The sequence below is a fragment of the Emydura macquarii genome, unplaced genomic scaffold, assembly GCF_026122565.2.
Source record: "Emydura macquarii macquarii isolate MOO-44397 ecotype Brisbane River unplaced genomic scaffold, CSIRO-AGI_Emac_v2 contig_1043, whole genome shotgun sequence".
Lineage (NCBI taxonomy): Eukaryota > Metazoa > Chordata > Testudines > Chelidae > Emydura > Emydura macquarii.
Genome location: NW_027131180.1, coordinates 16,811,688 through 16,832,836, shown reverse-complemented (window position 1 = coordinate 16,832,836; position 21,149 = coordinate 16,811,688). Strand labels below are relative to the sequence as shown.

The following is a 21,149-nucleotide window of genomic DNA, read 5'->3' as shown; positions in this document are numbered from 1 at the left end:
ATTTTAAAGTGATAATCTGAAGGAGTCCAAAGATATGCCCCGATCCTGTAATCACTTACACAAATGAATAACTTTATCCATGTGAGGAGTCCCAGTGAGTTCATCCAATGGTTACACCTACTGTATATTGCAAATAAAATGGACTTGGAAATCATAAACTCTGAGTTCAGAGAAATATCTAAAAATGTATTTTCTACACAAAGCACCCAGAAAAATATGTTTATTCAAAACAACGTAATAGAGCTTTCAACTAAATAATAATACAGGGCTATGGTACCTAGCTTTTTTCTGTGTAATTTCCTTATTCAGTTTTATTCTTCTTTAGTTGTATCTGCCTCCTCTGATTCCTTTGTTTCTTCCTCCTTCTCTTCTAAACTAGTATTTACTGTTGGAGGAAAAACATGAAATTTAGGGTACATTTTATAATAAACTACTAGTGCTTGAAATCTTTTAAATTAATTAATTCATTGCAGTCATATTTTGTCCGGGAAAACATAATGTGGGCTTCTTACATATACTGTCTAGTTACTTGTTAGGAGTGGGCATAGAAGATAGGCATATATGAGATATAACAAAATCCCTATTACTGTTAAACTGTTTGAAATTTACAGTCCACTTACTGTATTCACATTACTAAAGTAAAGACCCTATGGTAAGCAAATAAGGACATAAGTGTGTAATCCATACACATAGTCCGAGGCTCATCAACAGAATGCCACATGATTTAAATGGACAGATTCTGTTTATTACAAAATATACTAATTGCTGAGGGGTAGGTTGCTCAGTCAATTTTATTACTAGGAAACATTCACCAGTAACATAATAATGAGGCCTAAAAATTACAAGAACGCTAAGCATCATCACATTCTGTATATTACGGGCCAAACTCTTTGCAGATGTAACTCCACTGAAATCAAAGAACTTGGCCCTACATGTTTAGGATATGTTTCAGCATATTTTCAAGCCATTCAGTAGTCTTTCTGGCTCCTGTCTGCACCTCACCTTAACATGAAATGGATTGATGAAAAACTGAGAAACACTTGGTGGTTGGAAACACTGGAATAAAAGTTTACAAATCTGGATGTATATACTGTCCATATTTTAATTAGGCAGAGATTTACTCATAAAATATAGCTTAACACGGGCCTCATTTTATAATACCTTCAAATACTATTAATAATTTGAAATAGTAATTTTTAAAAATACCGAAAATTCAGAAACTGTACTTAAACATCCAAACTTTAAAAAGCAGTAACTTCATTTTCAAAACTAGTTTTTCTTTTAATAATTCATTTAGCTTCCTGAATGATAGTATGCACGTGTAACCAATGGAATCAAGCCTCAAAATCCATACGTAGATTTCAAACATCCAAGGTTTTGGTGTTGGCTAGCTCTGGTGTTCCATTTAGTGTATTACAAAGATCAGACCCAACAATAGTAATATTTCTTTTCTTCAGAACAAAACTTTGTGTGATAGTGATGTTGTTTGAAGTCTTGTATGTTGTTATTGCTTTCTAAACAAACAAATTTTACATTAATATAAAAGGTTTGTTTCATTATCTCTTAGGATATTTTTGTTCTGTTTTGATTTTTCACTCCAGTAAGGAAAACATTCCTCTCATGGGGGAAAAAGCTCCACTCTGAGGGGCCAAATTTTGTGAGGCATGTCAACCTGGCCTCTAATTTTTGTACATTCAAGTTTCAAATATCCATTATGTGCAAACAGTAATGCACACAAACGTGAGTATACAAAATTAGAAACCACCATCTGAAGATTTGGCCCTTTATGAAAAACAGACTTTACTATCTTTTCAAAATGATAATATGCCCCCAAACAGTGACACATTTTCAACTAGTAGATATGCATCATTTCAGATGACCAGCTACAATCACTCATTCCTCTCTTTCTTCCTCACCCTGATCCACTTGATCTTCTTTTCCCCCCTCCTCCTCTTCTTCTCCCTCCTTAGGTGGGGACAGATCTTCACTGGGCTCTGTAGCTTCAGCAGGAGGTTCCCCACCCTCACCTAGTTCCTCAGCAACTGGAATGGGAGAAAAGAAGATATATGCCAAACTATGAGGGGGAAGAAGAACTTTACAGATCTGCTCATTGCCATTATTTTTATTCTTATGTAACAGCTAACATCTTAGGGCCAATCCTGTAACCTTTACTCATGTAAGTAGTCCATTAACTTCACTGGGACTGCTTATAGAAGGGTTGTAGTATCAGGCCCTGAACCAGATTATAATAATGTCTCTAATGTTACAAGACAGTAGGAACATTCCCAGGGCAGTGTCTCTTGTTAACACATTATATCCAATGGAAGTATACTCAGTATGCATTGTGCAGCATATGAATGTGCTGCAGTAAGATGAACCTTCAAACTTCTAGTTCAGGGGTGTCAACATCCAGCCCACAGGCCGGATATGGCCCACCAATCTTTTTGGTCCGGCCCGTGGCAGGAGCGCGCGCTGCCGCGACATCTTGCGGCATTGTACTCTCTGGTGGCGGCACGCGCTACAGCAAGATGTCGCAGCATCACGCGCTGCCGCCAGAGAGTACAACGCCGCGAGATCTCGTGACAGCGCGCAACGCTGCCAGAGAGTACAACACCGAGAGATGTCGTGGTGTCACGCGCTGCCACAAGATCTGGGTACTCTGGCGGCAGCACGTGGAGCACTGTGTGCAGCGCTCCAAAAGGCGGGAGAGGGGACAGTGTGGTCTTGGGGCATCACGCAGTACTATAATTCTTAATCATTGATAGACTCTTTTAATCGTAAAATAGTAGTAGGTGTGGAAGTTAATTTACTGCAGTTTTTATATCGCTGATATCTAGCAAATAAAATACAATACTATATAAAAATGGTTGTGCCTAGTATTTCGATTGACAGTATGTATGGCCCACTTGAAGTACATTTAATTCAAATCTGGCCCACCATAGCAAATGAGTTTGACACCCTTGTTCTAGTTGTTTCTAATATCTAGGACCTTGTAAGCTGACAAAAAGTACAACTCTCTTATTATAACATATGCAAGTTAACTTGGCAGAAACAGTTAGGGGAATTTTGGGGGACCAGGGTTTCCAACAGTTCATCAGGACAAACCTGCAGTTGCTGGCATCTCTTCTGCTGCTGGAGTCTCTTCAGGAGGTGGAGGCTCTTCAGGAGGCGGGGGCTCTTCAGCAGGTGGGGGCTCTTCAACACCAGGTGTCCACAGGGTTAGTGTAGTAATATTTTTTGCTTTCCATTTTGGAACAATAGACAAAGATTCCTCCTCTTCTTCTTCCTCCCCTTTATCCTAAAAAACAAACAACATAAAAAATCCAGCATCACAACTGGATATGTCAAGACAACTATGAGCCTGTTTCCATGTATTGAAACCTCTTTACCCTGAGTTTGAAATGGTAACAATACAGCTCTTTAGAATAAGCTGCCAATATGTGACAACAACTGAACAACATTAATAGTCACAAACTTTAGAAGAGAGAGAGAAAACCATTCCAAGGTAGAAAACTTTGAGGCAGTCAGTCAATTAAAATGTTGGTCTCAAAAGTAATGCTTGCTGGTTTTCTTTCTTTCTTATGGTCAGGTTCTTTCTGGCACCAACTGAACAGAGATGCCATGAGGGGACAAAGAGCCTTAACCTTTTTCCCTAATCATTTTGCAACTCACAGAAGGGCTGGGCCTAACAGCAGTCCCTACAGGGACTGGGCTGTTTTATTCTCCCAATGCCACAAAAGGGATGGAAAGGAGAAGAGGCAGGATCATTACCCGCCTCCTTTTCACCCCAGTCTACACCATAGGTCTGGCACACACAAGGCACTCAGGGAGACATTCGCAACCCTGGAGGGAGAATGCATCCTGGTTCTCGCAGTGAGGTGATATAGTTCTCTGGCCAATCCCCATCTGGTCCTGTAACAAGCAAGAGCAAATGCAATACGAAATTGTTCTTTGCTTCCCAAAATCATGCAGTCTGTGCTCAGGTAAGACCCATGGAACTTATGAAGGATTCAGTAACGTACATGAGATTTTGTGCTCTCAATATCAGACCCTTCTGTCACTTTCTTTCAAATAAGAATGGTTTTATACAAAAGTGGGAGAGTTTAACTAATAGAATAGCTAGCTGTATTGAAAGCTAACTTTTCGTAAAACAATGTTATTTGAAAATGATTCTTGTACTACAACTATTTCAAGTACAGCAAACAAGCAACCTTCTGACTGTTTATTCTCATTACTGTAATGGGAGTACAGCATTGTGATCTATAGTAAATAATAATCACAGGATTCACTTGAGAGCAATTGCTATAGTCCAGGGCTAAGACTGCCAAAAGTGAGTGCTTAAAGTTAGGCTTCTAAATGCATATAAATATAAAAATGGCCCAATTTTCAAAAGTACCAAGCACCCATCAGCTTCTGCTGAAATCAGTGGGAGCTGCTGGGTGCTCAGCACTTGTAAAAGTCAAGCTACATATTCAGATAGCTAAATATGGAGTTAAGTGCCTAATTTTAGATGTAAATTTTTAGAATTTTACAAAGGCATAATGTCCACAGGCAACATCCTCAGCAGTGCACCTCTTCACTTTCCAAATACGGTTCAGGCTCTTACAGGCCATAATTGAGCCCTAATTTTCAATGCATCTCAACCAGCACCAGTTAGATTTAAGACCTGAGGGTACGCTGGAGCTAGGGATATACTTCCTATCTCAAACAGATGTAGCTGTGCTAGCTCTGATCAAGCTAGCACATTAAAAATAGTGTAGCCACAGAGGCACGAGTGGCAGGAGGGGAACCCCATCCCCAGTGCAATCACATCTGAAATGCTAGGCATGTGGGCGGCCAACCCTTCCGACTGCTGGCACCACTGTGGCTACACTGTTATTTTTAGCACTCTATCTTGATCAGAGCTAACATAAGAATGTCTACCTCAGCTGGAAATTACAGCTCCAGTTCCAGTGTAGACACATCCTAAGGGGCAAATCTTAGCACACCCAAAGTAGCCAGGCCTGGTGCTGGGAGGATGCAGGGGAAGTAGGGAATGGGGAGATATTTTCCTCCTCTCCTCCCAGACACAATGAGCAGCTATGAACCCAGAGGCTGCAAGAGCCCCAAGTTCTCCCAACATGGACCCCTAGCACTAGAGACTCTGGCTCTGGCACTCCTACCACCACACACTATTGTTCAGGGATCTGGTGTGGAGCTGCAAGGTGTTCCTTGTTTACAGAAATCTGAAGAAATGAATACTGCTCATACTTGGGTGGTTGAAGGTTTCATGCATCCCACACATAAATCTTCCATTATAACCATACACACTTCCTCAGATCTTATTGCTTATAAATATACTTGGGATGTTATTTTTCCTAGTGACCTGTCTAACAATATCTAAACATTTCAAAATGTAACTGCAGTATTTTTACAGAAAAAAAGGAAATAAATACTTCCACTTAGGAAACAACCAGCATTATTTGTCATTTAAGGAGGCCGATACAATTTGATTATGAAATGAAAGTAAAAACAAAGCCAAAGCATATTTTTTACATCTTATTTAGCTGTTTACCAAAACATGCAATACAATAGAAATAATAATCAGTTGCAGTTACAAATGCTTCATATTTCAAGTGTACAAACATTAATTAATCCTCACAACATTGGTCTTGGGTAGGTGGTGGTATCATGATTTTACAGACAAGGAACATAGAAAGTTTATGTGACTTGCCCAAGGCTGCATAGCCAGTAAGTGGCAGAACTATAGTTTGAATTGAGGAGTTTTTAGCTTGCAGTCCCATACTCAATTCATTAGACAATGCTGCTGCTTATTATTCCAATTGTGAGGGTTAGGCAATACATTTGTACGCTATTTAGTAGTTGCTAGTTGCTAGTAGTTGCTAGTTCACATTATCACTTTATACCATACGGTACAAGTCCAAGGATTTTCCCTTTTCATCCTAAAATCACTTACTCTAATGGTAACTTTTTCTGGCACAGAAGAAAACTGTAATAACACTTTCTCAGGCAGTTTTCTAGTGGTTAGAGCAAGAGACTGGGAATCAGGGACCCAGACTCTGCTATTGACTCACAGTATGACTTTAAGCAAATGACTTATCTTTTCTGTGCCTCCATTTCTCTATCTGTAGAATGATTATATTAGTATTTCATATACAAAGGCAGTGTGATAATTGATTAACATATGAAAATGATAAAATACACAACTTAACCCACTGTTTCCCCCACTTTATAGGAAATATGACAATTCCAAATATTAATAGAATTATGATTCTCAAAACCAGTCTTAACAAACAAGAACAGGTAGAGTTAATTTTAAAGGTAAAGCAAAAGTTTCTCATTCAAACTGATATTCTGAAGGGATCCTTTCTAGTTTTTGTTACATGCAGGTAAACCATGCAGCAGAAACACTTCATTCAAGCCCAGAGAGCACCTCTGTTACACTAGGCTTCATGAAGATACCGCCTTCAATGGTGGGTGGATTCTCATACCCTGGAACAGAAGGCAGTTCTTTGCTGGCCTTTCTCTTGTCCTTGGGTTGTATTAGCTAAGCAAATCAATGAAAGAGGAGAAATAAAAGCAGACTACATTGTTAACTGCAGAAAGATGGAAAAATTAGAAAGACCTTTATTATTGTTGTTATATAACTAGAGTATGTAGGTTAGATAGTCAAAAAGAGCCTGAAAGACCATACTCAAAAAAGCAGGAAGAAAAATCATTCCCCACTACTAATCACCCACAACTGTCATTGAAATCAATGGGAGCTGTGGCTACTTAGCACCTCACAGGATCAGGACAATAAGAGGCACATTTTCAAAAGTAGCCTCAGTTGTGGCTCTAAATTTGCATCTGTAATTTTTCACTAAATTTTAGAATTACTTAATACTACATTTTTATTTTCAGGTCTTCTGAAATGGAATGCTAGAATGTATTATACTGTTCAGCCACTAAGTGGCACAGCGTGTAAAATACCTTGTTTAAATGAACCACAACTATACCAAGCACAGCATTAAAGAATCTTATGATGAACATGTCTGGTGTATATAAGCAAGCTCTGTAGCCAATACATATCTGATACACATGATATTGTCAAAATAAAGGCCAAAGTCATTCAAAACTCTGTCTGGCTTTTTCTATTACAGAAGGCTAGCATATTTGAGGTCTGATCCTGCTTTCACTGAAATCAATGGCAAAACTTCTAGTGTCTGCAATGAGAGCATAAATGGGGCCTTCATGTGTCAGGGCTTGCACAGCACAGTAACCAGACAAGGTTTGTATTGACCCTGGTGCTTAGAAAAGCACATATTTCTAAAGCTATTTGACTTTTAAATATGCAGTATCAGTAATGAGCTAGGCAGACTACACCTGAGTAGGTTAACCTGACTTGCTGAGTTTTCTAACATTTAGTATAGTCTGTATTATATTATTTACCTGGTCTAGATGTGTGTATTCACCATGCTGTTCACACCCAATATCAAAGACATACTTTCCACGACCTATCGGCTGTACAAAGAGAAACAAGAAGATAGCAAGACTTTAATGTTCGCAAACTCTAAAGGAGTAAATGAAAAAACGAAAGATTACCTAACACTGTACTATGTAATTTACACAATATTAAATAAAAACACAATGCGAAAACTAACCTTTGGAGAGACTGCATCCTCCTTAATTCAGTTATATCTGTTACATTTATGGTTCAAAGAATATTGTGCAAAATGAGCAACCTGGTTTAATTTTTCAGTGTAAACAGTCCATACCAGAACCACAATATGTGCTAGTTTTTCAAATTCAAATAGCATTTTCCAACATACTTACATTTCCATTCACAAACTTGCCCTGGTATCTGTGGTTTAGATGAATAAGTTCAGCTGCTCCTTCCTGTTGCCCATTTACCCAGCCACCAACATATTTAGAGCCAGTCTCTGCATAGACGTATGTACCTTGCCCATGCCTGATGAGAGACAAATAATAATTTTACTTTATATTACTGTAAATTAAAAAGGCAGGATTTCTTTGCAAATGTAATGCATTAAACATCTGACTAAAACAAATGCTACTTTAATCTAGATTTCCAATCCCAAGCACATCTTCTTCATACATTCATGCTCATTTGCCTTCTGTGTCTGGCCCTATTTAAATGAGCTGTTGTCTTACTGCAAGCTTTCTTCCCATTCCAAACTGGATTTGGTTGCCAAGGCCCTCCCACAGCTCTCTCTTTCAAAAAGATAACCACAACTCTAAAGATAACATTTTTTTAACTTGAAACTTGAAAGTTCACTGTAGTAATGTCACAAACCTATAGTGGTTAAGCCATTCACCAGTATAGGTGTCTCCATTCACATAGTAGTAAACTCCATTGCCACGTCTTTGGTCTTCCACCCATTCTCCTGCAATGGATGTGATTAAAAATAGAATGACGTGATAAATTTCATCTGTCATATAAGTCAGCCTTTAGAATGATCATATAAACAGCTAGTCAGCTTTTGATATGAATGAAGAATACACAGTATTAGAAAATGAAAATGTAAATTCAGATCATGTAAATTCTGTAACTGACTTCAGTGGGAGCAGAAGCAAGATCTAACTCAGTAATCTTCAACTTCTATGTAAATGGTAAAGATAGCTGCCAAGTGAATGCTAAATATAACTATATATATTGTAGTCTTGTCATACTCCAGAATAAATTAAATTAGAGAAGTGCTGGCAATCTTTGACAGAAAGAAGTCCACCATTTGTCACTATATCAATATTGATATTACTAGTACAGTTTTTCTAACAGATGGAAAGATTTGACAGGTCAGGATAAAAGCCATCAGCATGCACAGATTCATAGGATATGCTACATTTATTTTCTTACTGAATAAATGAAGGGCTTCACTCTTCTAGAAAGGGCAGGGAGAATGTTCTGGACTATGGAACTGATCAGTGCCAAAAAGCATCTTCTTGGCCAGTAGATAACTACAGAATTAGAATTAGCCAGCAGTAGTCTACTATGCCTCTCTGGAACAGTCTGAGAATTAAAGGTATTGGGGATGACACAGTGTAGAACTGACAATAGATCGCCATGTATGACAGAGTACACCATAACTTTTGCTCTTAAGTTGGATATCTGTGCATGCATTACTTTACTTTGGGGCATGATGGGAGAAGTAGTGTTCTCACTAGTGAGGTTGTTTTGCACCTCTGTTCAGTTATTGTGCTCTTTGTTACTCATGCCTTGAAAGATTACTTGCTACCAGGAGAATGTTTCTGCACATAAAGAATTTCCATATGGTAGCTGTCTCCGCCCCAAAAGCTCTTTATAGTGTGCTCCCTTGTTAATGTAATTAAAATGCAATCATTTTGTTGTCTGAACTATGCAAAGTCATCTAATTGCTTAGTTGATGATTTAAAGAACAGAATGAGAAGGCTTATTTAAAGTCACAGCTCTTTGGGCCACAGACCCAACCACAAGGCTGCTCTAACTTATGTCCTCTAGACCATTCCTAGGGACTATTCCGCCAGCCGAATATCAGTGGAATGCACTGCATCCTTCCAACAATGCACTGCCTCCAGGCAATTTTCAACATGCTACCACACAGGAGGAATCCTTAGATTCCCTTTAGGATAGCTTTCTGCTCTGGCAATGTGATCAGACAGGGGGCCATACAGGTCCTCAGTCTAAGCATAACTATCACAAACTAGTACCTTTTCTTTCCTCCCTTCTTTCCTCATTCTGAGCTCCTTTGTTCTGCCTCTTATCCTCTTTTCTCTTTTCCCTATGTTAGTCTTTCATCCTCTTCCCCTAGTTGGTTGGGCCCCAATCTCAACCATCACTTTTCCCTCTCCTCACTCTCTGCCCCTCTCTACACATACTTACACAGTTGCCTGATATTTCTTTCACTCTAAACACATTCTTCCATTTGTTCTCACATATGCTCATACTTACATACATATCTTTATTTGTTTTGATGGATAGGCCAAGCGATGTAACATGTGGCACTTGCTGTCCATGCCTCCCAGACTATACATTTTATAGTATCTTATAGTCTTATTTTGTAGTGTGGGCTGTGTATTTCGTTCACCAAAATCTAAAAGTAGACCTTAGGGAATGTACCAGTAGATTAGCATTAATTTGACAATGACAGGGCATCACTTATTCAACGGCTAACACCTTTCCTGAAGGGTGGAGTGTGCTGAATCTTTAAACAGATATTTTCTTTCCCCCAAAATATTAATTAGTCATTGAAGCTAAATGGGTGTTAGCAAAAATAAATAAAGCAAAGTTTTTGTGATGGGTTTATGTGCCCCATCCCTATGTAAACCAGCACGTTAACACCTTCACTAGCCAGAAAAGAGGAAACCCAACCTTAACGGCTGTTTGAGCTGCTGAACTTGAAGAGAAGTGCTGGCAGCTGTGAGAAGTTAGGAAGGCAGGATGCCATATAAAGGCAATAAAGCCCTCCAAAAAGGGAAGAGGTCATAGCCTTATTTGTCTTTTTCTTACTCAGTGACAGGAGGAACTGAGGAATTATTTGCCTGCCTTGTATACAGAAAGTTATGCTGGATCCAAGAAGCTGTGACCACAGTAAGAACTGAATTCTGTTTGTTTCCCTTTAGTGAAGAAAGCTCCGCTGTGTTCTTTGTGGATACTTGGAGTAAGTGGAAGGAAACTGTGCTGTGTTTTTTTGTTTCATTTGCCCTGTGGCCAAAGGTAGCTACTCTGTGCCTGTTTTATTTTCACTTTGCTAAGCCTGAAATACTGTTGTTATTGTTCCTTTTGTGGGACCTGTCTTTAGTTGGGGCAACCATCCCTCCCAACCCAAAGGAGCGGCTGGCAGTTCTGTTATAGATTTAAAGAATCTAATTACAATTCCTCTTCTCTTGACTCAATGTTCACTACACTGACACTTCAGATTATCACCATTTCACTAGCTTTCCAGTAAATAGAGTCTTCTGGTCTATACAAGATTTAAATTTCTAACACAGAAAACAACCCCTACCTTTCCAGCCTTCTTTGCACATCAGAAGGCAGCAAAAAAGGGAGCACTAGGCAAATTATTTTCTTTTCCAGGTCACCTTTAAGATCTGAGAGAATTTACACATATCAGATTAAATGATAGGGTTGGATTATTGCAGAATGTTTCCAAGAAGTCTTAGACCATAGCTGAAATAATCTTTTAATGGGTTCTGAACAACCTAAGCCAAACTTTCAAACTTGTGTGCCTAAACTCAGGCACCTACTGGAAACTGAGAATTCTGATTTTCAGATACTGTGCAATAGGAGCTGGGTTGCTCAGAAAATCTGGAAATCAGTTCACTCATTTAGGTCCCTAAATATGGATGTGGGTGCCTAAAATTAAGCACCTGTTTAAAAACTTTGTCTTTGGTTCTGACCTCTTTCAAAACTCATGGTATACTGTACAGATTACTCTATTGAAAGAAATGAATAAAAAACATCATCAAATCAACCTCCTGATGTTTTGCAGAAACTAGGTTAATCTTCAAATTAAATGCCATCCTGTAAAGGAATTATCTAAAGATGGTTAATGAAGCAGATGGAGTCTGACTTGTCTTATCTGTCTCCTCATATTCCAGAGGAGACAGTGAAAGGAATCACACTGAACCTGTCATTCCTAATACTAAAATGTGGGGAAATATTCTCTATGGGCTTCTATTTCAGGAGTTGGACAAACAATATTCTACACTTCCATCCCATGAGACTCTTTAATAATATTCTGCTCTTCTCTCCCATGAGAATATCTTGCTTAAACTGTTGCTTTTCCTAGACATTGCTACCATATAGAAGGAAAGTGCATCCTTAAAATAATCTGTTATTTGTAAGAGGCTGTAGTGATCCTTCAGATTAATATTGAAATCCTGTTCAGGGCAAAGATCTAGATCAAACAATTCTGCACAAGAAGCCTAAAAGAGCATCTGGGGGTGGAAGGAGAACAATTGGCATGTGCTGATTTCAATGGAACGCTATTGATTTCAATGGCAGTAAAGAAGCTAAATAACTTTGTAGATTGGGCCTATGTGATTTAGCTTTAGGGTTCTTGGGTTTTTGGGGGGTTACTATCATACTGAAGATACGTGCAGATAGGAAATAAGGGGATCACAATGACATCAGTCAATAGTTCCCTTTTCCTTTGAGGGGAAAATATAAAACAAAGACTGCACTCGTAAAATATAGTCTGACCTTATTTTAGGAGTGTTTTAGCCTCAGAAAGCAAACTATGAGTGTGACACTCGATACCACAAAATAGCAACCTGGAACCCCCATATTCACTACTGTGATATGATTATGATATGTTTTGTACAAAGTATGCCCTATGAAGTATCATTTAAGAAGTCTTGATCTGTTGAACATTAATATCCTGTTGAACTGTATGTACTATCATTATATCTGAAGTCATGAAGTTTTGCAATAGTAAGAGGACATAAAAAGTGCCACCATGGCTAAACAACAAAGTAAAAGAAGCAGTTAGAGGCAAAAAGGCATCCTTTAAAAAATGGAAGTTAAATCCTATTGAGGAAAATAGAAAGGAGCATAAACTCTGGCAAATGAAGTGTAAAAATATAATTAGGAAGGCCAAAAAAGAATTTGAAGAACAGTTAGCCAACGACTTAACAATTCAAAGCAAAAACAATTTTAAGTATATCAAAAGCAGGAAGCCTGCCTGCTAAACAACCATTGGGGCCAGTGAACCATCGAGATGCTAAAGAAGCACTCAAGAAAGATAAGGCTGTTGTGGAGAAACAAAATGAATTTTTTCATCGGTCATCATGGCTGAGGATTTGAGGGAGATTCCCAAACCTGAGCTATTCTTTTTAGGTTACAAATCTGAGGAACTGTCCCAGATTGATGTGTCATTAGAGGAGGTTTTGGAACAAATTGATAAATTAACCAGTAATAAGTCACCAGGACCACATGGCATCCACCCAACAGTTCTGAAGGAACTCAAATGTAAAACTGCAGAGCTACTAACTGTGGTATGTAACCTATCATTTAAATCCACTTCTGTACCAGATGACTGGAGGACAGCTAAAGTGATGCCAATTTTTTTAAAAAGGCTCCAGAGGCAATCCCAGCAATTACAGGCCAACAAGCCTAACTTCAGTACTAGGCAAACTGGTTGAAACAATAATAAAGAACAGAATTATCAGACACGTAGATGAATACAATTTGTTGGGGAAGAGTCAAGATGGCTTTTATAAATGGAAATCATGCCTCATCAACCTACTAGAATATTTTGAGGAGGTCAACAAGCATGTGGACAAGGGTGATCCACTGGATATAGCATACTTAGATTTTCAGAAAGCCTGTGACTAGGTCTCTCACCAAAGGCTCTTAAGCAAAGTAAGTGTGCATGGGATAAGAGGGAAGTTCCTCTCCTGGATCAGTAACTGGTTAAAAGATAGAAAAGAAAGGGTAGAAATAAATGGTCAGTTTTCAAAATGAAGAGAGGTAAATAGTGGTGTCCCCCAGGGGTCTGTACTGGGACCAGTACTGTTCAACATATTCATAAATGATCTGGAAAAAGGGGAAAACAGTTAGATGGCAAAATTTGCAGATGATACAAAACTACTCAAGATAGTTAAGTCCAAAGCAGACTGTGAAGAGTTACAAAGGGATCTCACAAAACTGAGTGACTGGGCAACAAAATGGCAGATGAAATTCAGTGTTGATAAATGCAAAGTAATGCACATTGGAATACACAGTCCCAACTATACATATCAAATGATGGGGTCTAAATTAGCTATTACCACTCAAGAAAGGGATCTTGCAATTATTATGGATAGTTCTCTGAAAACATCCACTCAGTGTGCAGTGGCAGTCAAAAAAGCTAACAGAATGTTGGGAATTGCTAGGAAAGGGATAGATAATAAGACAGAAAATATCATATTGCCTCTTTATAAATTCATGGTACGCCTACATCTTGAATACTGCGTGCAGATCTGTTTGCCTCATCTCCAAAAAGTTATATTGGAATTGGAAAAGGTATATGTAGGAAGGCGCAGTGGCCTTCCTCTGAGCCTGGGCCCGCGGAAGGGCCGCAAGCACCCAGTCAGGTCCTAGACAGGCCGGCAGCCCAGTCTGCCCGGCAACTGGACAGCTGGGCTCCAATAGGCCCGGCCGGTTGGCCAACCCGGCAGCAGGGGGGCGGGGCCTCAGGGAGGACGGCAGCCATAAAAAGCAGGCCCCATAGCTCAGAAAAAGGAAGGCAGCCGACGGAGGCAGATGCGCTGTCTTGCTGGCTGCAGTGAAGGGCCGAACCACGCCAGGCCTCCGCCTCAGATAAGCCTCTCCCGGCCGTGAGGCCCCAGGAGTGACGCCGGCAGCCCACCTCGAAGGCCTGGGTCGGGCCCCCGGGCCCCCTGGACTGGCCGAGGCCTGCAGGCCCGAAGCGCTGGGCCCAGCCTCGAGGCCGCAGTGGCTGGGATGAGCCCCCTGAACCGGAGAGCTGGAAGTTCCGCCCTGAAGCCGGTTCGGACTTGGAGGAGCTGCCGGATGCCCAACCTTTGGAGGCAGGATCGGACCTGGAGGAGTTGCCGGAGGCTGAACCCTACCCCCAGCCCTGCGATCTGGAGGACCTGCCCCTCGCCGAGGAGCTTCCCAATCTACCCCCCCCCCCCCCGTGGACGCAGAAGGACTGACTGGCCTACCCCGTGCGGGGTACCCCGACGACCCGGAGGAACCGACAGACACAGGTACCGGGGAACCCGGGGAGGAAGGAGCCCAGGGACAGCCAGAGGCGTGGCTGTACTAGGGGTAACGCCCAGTCAGCGTATTGCGGCAGGAGTCCCGCCGACTGAGTGGCAACACCCGTGCCACTGCTAGGGCCCTGGGCTGGGACGCAGTGGAGTTGGGTGGGCCTGCGTCCCCCTCCCCTCCCCCCTGATCCTTGCCAACCCCCAAAGGGGGAATAGCCTCTACCGCCTGCTGGACTCGAGCTCACTGCTCCTGGCTCGCCCGCCCTGCCTGAGGGCCGGGGCGAAAGACTCCTGGCTCGCCCGCCCTGCCTGAGGGCCGGGGCGAAAGACTCCTGGCTCGCCCGCCCTGCCTGAGGGCCGGGGCGAAAGACTCCTGGCTCGCCCGCCCTGCCATTCCCCTGTTGTGTAGGAAGGCGCAGTGGCCTTCCTCTGAGCCTGGGCCCGCGGAAGGGCCGCCAGGACTGGACCGGGCAGGAGCCCGTCCTACAGTATAAAAAAGGACAACCAAAATGATTAGGAGTATGGAAAAGCTTCCATATAAAGAGAGATTAATAAGACTGAGACTTTTCAGGTTGGAATTAATGAGCTTGCACTGTCCAACAGAGTCTTGAGCAGTTTAAGATGGTATATTTTTGGAGTGCAAGACTGGGGGCTGGGGTGATTGGCTGATGCCTCTCTTTATAATTCATGAGTGGCTTGGAGAGACTTCATGCAATTTAGCTGGGTGTGGGTCTCCAAGTGCTGACTGATCACAGTGCCAGGTAGGGTTGCTCTTTGTCACTGGCATAGCTTTGTGAAAAACAGCCCAGGCTGGAGAGTTAAGGGATTATAGCAGTTCCACATTGTACCCCATAACAATGAGGTACTGCTTAAGTAATTGCTCCTCAATGAGCAAACAATCCATCATAGGCTTTCCTAGTACATGAACCAGGCCAAAAGACACTGCCATAAACAAATTAATTTAACCTATGTTTGTGCAAATCACTTAATTCTTTCTTGCACTTCTGCTGACATCTATTTCTTCTGCACTGCAGCACGCATCAGTGTAAATCTAATCTTCCCATGCCTTCCAATCCATGTTCTGATTAAAGCAGTTCAGTGATGCTCTCTGGTGAATACTTAATCACCAGTCAGATAGAATGCCTACATTTGGTGCTGGTGCTCCTATTAAGTAGCAGACTTCTTATCTATCTATAATGAATAAATCTTTCTGTTCTGAGATCTCTCACTTCTCCTGAACTGCACACTTGTAGAGGTACACAGAAGAGGGAAAAGACTCTTGCTATTCCCAGAAGTAGGAGCTGCATTAGGATATTTATCATACTGAGTCTCAAATTGTGGACCACAGAGCATTTGCTGGTGGCCCACAGAGAGGTGGTGGGTCACTTGGTGTTTTAACATCATATTAAACAATATATATGCAATATTTTTTCCATGTAAGCATTTGCTATAGCTGACACAAAGATGTTAGGTATGTGAATGTTAAGGAATGTGGTCTGAATTACTGTCTTAAGGTCTCCTCTCCTGCTGTTGGCATTCTCACCAATAAAAGATATGTTTCACCCAAAGGGTAAAAAAAAAACCATTCTTCAGTCTAAGCTCTCTAGCCACAGATTCCCTTTGGAAAATTCCATGGAATCTCTGCCAGTGTAAAGTTCTGCCACATCTTACACTAATTCCACTGGCAGTATTCCGTTTGGTATAGAATAATGAAGACAAGTCAGGTGAGGGAGCCATGTCCAGGAAAAAAGTGGGATGGATTTTCTACAAGGTAAATTAAAACTGCCTTTCTGAAGCTTCAACTTACACCAGGTCAAGGTGGCTAAGAAACGGTGAGCTGTGATTAGCTCCCCCTCAGTCTCCTCTGCTTTGCTTGGGGGCAATGGAGAACTGAATTCTATATTTTTACAAAGCTCAGAACCTAAAGCTCTTTGAAAGGTTCTGAAAATGTTCTGGACTGAACTTGACTGTCAATATAATCATGACATGTAAACCAATATTCTTGTGATGCTGTTATTGGGTTGTTGATGTTGTTAACGTAATTTATTCTCTTGTACTCTGATTGTAACTAAGGATGTGAAGAATTTGTTCAATACTAAATATAAATTGAAGTATTCCACTTGATCAAATGATTTGGCAGGAATAAACTGCTGCCAAAAACTTCAATCAACTCTTCTCCTAACACCTGTGGTGAGGCAGAATGAAGAGGAAAAAAGAGTTTTGTGACAATTTTAACCTCTTGAGGCAATAATATGCTACCCAGGTCACTGTTTCCCATAATTTCACTGAAGCGCCTCATCTTCTCAAGTATTTAAATCTTTATAATTATGTTCAACCACAAAAGATACATATTTTACCTTCATATTTTGATCCATCTGGATACATAAAAACGCCTTGACCATGCTTTTTGTTCTCAAGGAATTCTCCAATGTAGCGAGCACCATTTTTAAATCTGTAGGTTCCCTGAAACATATTTGGTATAGATAGATACAGTTCTTTTCATAATCATTTTAATTCAATGTCTAAATTAATGGAACTGCTGAAACACATGCATGGCTTTCAACATAATCCTCTATCTTACCCTTCCATTTCTCAGACCATTGGCATACTCTCCTTCATATGTATCACCATTGGGTAATCGTGCTTTTCCACGTCCATGTCGTTCACCTGCTGCATTGCGTTCACCTTCATATTCCTAGTTAAATGGAACAAGCCATTCAGCAGTTAAAAGACAGAGGTTCTAAACTGAATCCAACATAAGTAGAAAGAGAGAGCCAACCGTTTGCCTTTTCTTGCTGAATCTCAGGAAGGTGCCTGGGCAAGAAATCTATTGGAAACTGCAGTGAGTATCTTGCACCAAACCACCAGATCCTACCTGGTATCCAAAGGTGTCTTCTGCCTGTAAACTGCTGAAATTTGTTGGGGGCTGGAATCTTGCTGCATAAACTGAAGCAAGTTAAAACAGACACTAAATATCCTAGTAAAATGGCAGGACTCAAGTCCTTTTTATCTCTACTACTCCATTTAATGCAGTAGTTTAGCAATTCTTCAAGGCTGAGTATCACTAATGTATATACTCTGACAGAACATAGGAAATAAGAACATCTTTGTATTTATAAGATTATTTCATATTTCAAAAAACATTTTGTTTGAGATACACATCTCATGGCTCTGAGGATCCCAACATAACAGTGATTAACTTTTTGGTTTTTTAGTCACCCATACTTTAGTACCACACATCCAACATCCTGTGTGATCCTAGTCCAGGGCTCTGCTCCTACTTTGATTGACAGGAGTGGCAACCCTTCCATTAACTTTGATGAGAGCAAGATTGCACCTTAAAATATGTAACAGTGAGTAATCACAAATTCAATTATTTTAAGATGACAAAACCAAAGATATGTTGGTGTAAGTGTCTAAGGGGTCCTTTTTTATTATTACTCAACATCGTTATGGACTGGGGTTGTGTCAGGGAAAGGAGAGGATTCATAGATTGCAAGGCCAAACATGACTCTTATGATCATCTAATGCAGTGTTTCCCAACCAGTGGCCTGGGGACCAAAAGTGGCCCGTGGAATCTTTCAAAGTGGCCCATCGCTTCCCTCCCACTGGCTGCAGAAGGGAGCTGCTGCCTAAGGACCCAGGTGGAGCGCGTTATTATGGGGCTACAAGAACAGTACAGGCTCCTTGCTGCAGCCAAAGGGATGGGAAATCAGCGCTCCCTTCTCATTGGCTTTAGCAGGGAGAACGCAAAGCGCTCCACCTGGGTCCATAGGCACTGGGGCCCTGCTGGAGCCAGAAGGAGGGGAGCACTGATTTCCCGTCCCCCTGGCTGCAGAAGGGAGCCACTGCCTAGAGACCCAGTTGGAGCACATGGGGCTACAGGATATGTGCGGTTTTCCTGCTGCAGCCAGGGGGATGGGAAATCAGCGAGGACTCCTTCCATCTGGCTGCAGTAGGGGCGGAGGTTGAGGTCTGCGGGGGACACTGGTGGCCCTTCAGGGTTGTAAAAATAATATCTGTGGCCCTCGAGCCAAAAAGGTTGGGAACCACTGCTCTAATCTGACCGCTACAGAGCACAGACCATAGAACTTCTCCCAAATAATTCCTAGAGTAGATCTTTTAGAAAAACATCTTGGTTTAAAATTGTCAGGGATGGAAAATCCACCAGGACGCTTTGAGAGTTGTTTCAAGGATTAGTTACTCTCACTGTTAAAAATATACACCTCATGTCCAGTCTTGAATGTTGTCTAGCTTCAACTTCCAGCCGCTGGATTGTGTTTATACCTTTATCTGCGAGACTGAAGAGTCCATTATTAAATATTTGTTTCCCCAGGAGACTAATGACAGACTGTAACCAAGTCATCCCTTCCCCTTCCCTTTGGTCACAGGCACAACCAGATGACCCCCCACCCCCTTCCCCCAGGCTAATATAACAGCCAGGGCCCTATTATCCATTAGGCACACTAAGCACAGTGCCTAGGGCCTACAAAACTTTCAGGGCCTACGAAAAAAGTTTTTATATATAATTTTTTATTGTTATTTAAAAACTATTTATTAACAGCTTAAAATCAAATTAGTTATTTCAGTGGGGGCCTACGAAGATCTTAAAAGGGCCCTGATGACTGCGGGGCCCGTACCTTGGCGGCAATGAAGGGCATCTCTGGGGCAAGCTGGTGCCAGCTGCTCTCCAGGCTGCCCAGCTGCCAATGGGCTCTGTGGGGGGGGGGGGCGATGGCCTAGAGCCCCCGGGGAAAGGGGCGCGGCCCCACCCAGCTGCTGGGGCCCAAGTGGGCCGGGGCTGCAGGGGCGCTGGGCTTGGGGGGGGGAGGGGGCAGGATCAGCTCCGCCCTCCTGCGCCGCGGCCAGGGCCCGTGAGTGGGGGAGGGGCAAGGCTGGGTGCCGGAGGCGCCGGCGGCCGCGGCCCGCACTGACCCCCAAGTCGTTCTCCGCCTCCTCCTCGAACTCCTCCGAGCCCAGGTCCGACATGCTCCGGCCGGGCCCCGCGGCGTTACCGTCACCATGGCAACCGCCGGCCCCGGCGCAGGGAGGCGCGCGCCGTCTCCCTAGCAGCACGCACAGGCCACGCCCCCTTCCCGGGCGGGGGGCGCGTGCTGCTGTCTCGGGTCCTGAGAGCCCCGCCCAGCTAACAGGAGGCGGTGTCACGCTCGGAGCGAGCGTCTTGCCCACGGGCCCGGCTCTGGGCGCACAGTGCAGGCGGGGGCGGGGCAGGGCCGGGCACACAGGGGAGGTACAGGGCACCCGGAGCATGCAGGGGGCAATTGTAAGGCACAGAGCAGGAGAAGAGGCACAGAGAAAATAGCACGCACTGGCGTGAGCTCAGGGTGTGTGTGCAAGTTGTGGGATGATAGATCCAGGGCGTGGCACTGCACAGGGCACATTCAGCCTGGCGCACATATGGCGCGGTGCTGAGTACAAACAAAGGGCATGGCTCCAGCCTGTGGTGGGGGGTTCGCAATTATGGGCGAAGTCCTGATGGGCCATGGCTTTAGTAGACCAACAGATACAAGGAGGGGATAGTTCAATGCTCCGGTGGAAATGGGTACAAGCCAAAATCCCAAATTTCTACACTTCTGAGTGTAGGGATTGTGTCTGACTCTAGCCTTTGCCAGAGCCTCCATGGTCAGATTTCCATTGTATGACTGTTGTAGAGAGAGACTTCAGCTACAAAACTCTACCCAGGGTTTTGGTTTGGACTCGTCTCTAGATCAGTGCAAAACCAAGACGTGTGGCCACTCCTTATTAGAGAAAGGAGAAATGTGGCAGGCCCTTTTTGATGAAAAGGTCCACATCCCGCTGAAAAGGATCAAATCCAAATAAAGAGAAACTTCCTTCCTTCTACCTTTTTGTTTGTTGCGATTTTTTGTTTTGTTTTTTGCGTTTCTTTAAATGAATGTTGGGCTTAGACATCTACTATTGTGATGACTGAAGTCCTTCATGAATATGTAATTATGATAACACAGATATACACATTCAATTGTGTATTAGCATATCTTTATTAAATATTTACTTTCCCCCAGAAATAGCTCCTTTTTTATAACTTAGGATTTTTCCTTCCTAGAATGCACAATTAATGTCATGAGCCTGTCTAAATAACTGCCTCAAATATTCACAAACCTTTTTCTTTCATGCATACTGAGAGTTCCTAGTAATCCAAACAGTTTGGCCTTGGATTTGTAAATAACATTTTAAAAATTAAATTATTGCTATGTCCAGCTTTCTTTCATGAAGATTTAGTGGTGTTCAGAAATTCCAGTTCATAGATTTTATCTGCTTGTTATATCTTATGACTTTTGCTTGTAAATGAGTCTTGTTCATCTGGACAACAGAGCAGGCCCTCTCTGTGGACAGCTGGGTTAATCTTTTTGGAAACTGTGTTCTCTTTCAAATCGAAGCCAGAGGTCTTATGATTAACATACCAATGTGCTGAC

The 21,149-nt window shown here is 42.2% G+C and overlaps 1 protein-coding gene across 1 annotated transcript; it reads right to left on the bottom strand.

Annotated features, from left to right (window-relative positions):
* Positions 1-205: 205 nt before the first annotated feature.
* On the bottom strand, positions 206-19,752 carry RSPH1 (radial spoke head component 1). Its single transcript, XM_067545328.1, has 9 exons — positions 19,633-19,752; positions 17,279-17,392; positions 17,055-17,160; positions 8,297-8,387; positions 7,816-7,951; positions 7,432-7,503; positions 3,106-3,298; positions 1,917-2,042; positions 206-385 (listed from the first exon to the last, which is right to left on the bottom strand). The coding sequence occupies exons 1-9, from the start codon at positions 19,684-19,686 to the stop codon at positions 312-314; spliced, it is 966 nt and encodes a 321-aa protein (XP_067401429.1). The 5' UTR covers positions 19,687-19,752; the 3' UTR covers positions 206-311.
* Positions 19,753-21,149: the final 1,397 nt, after the last annotated feature.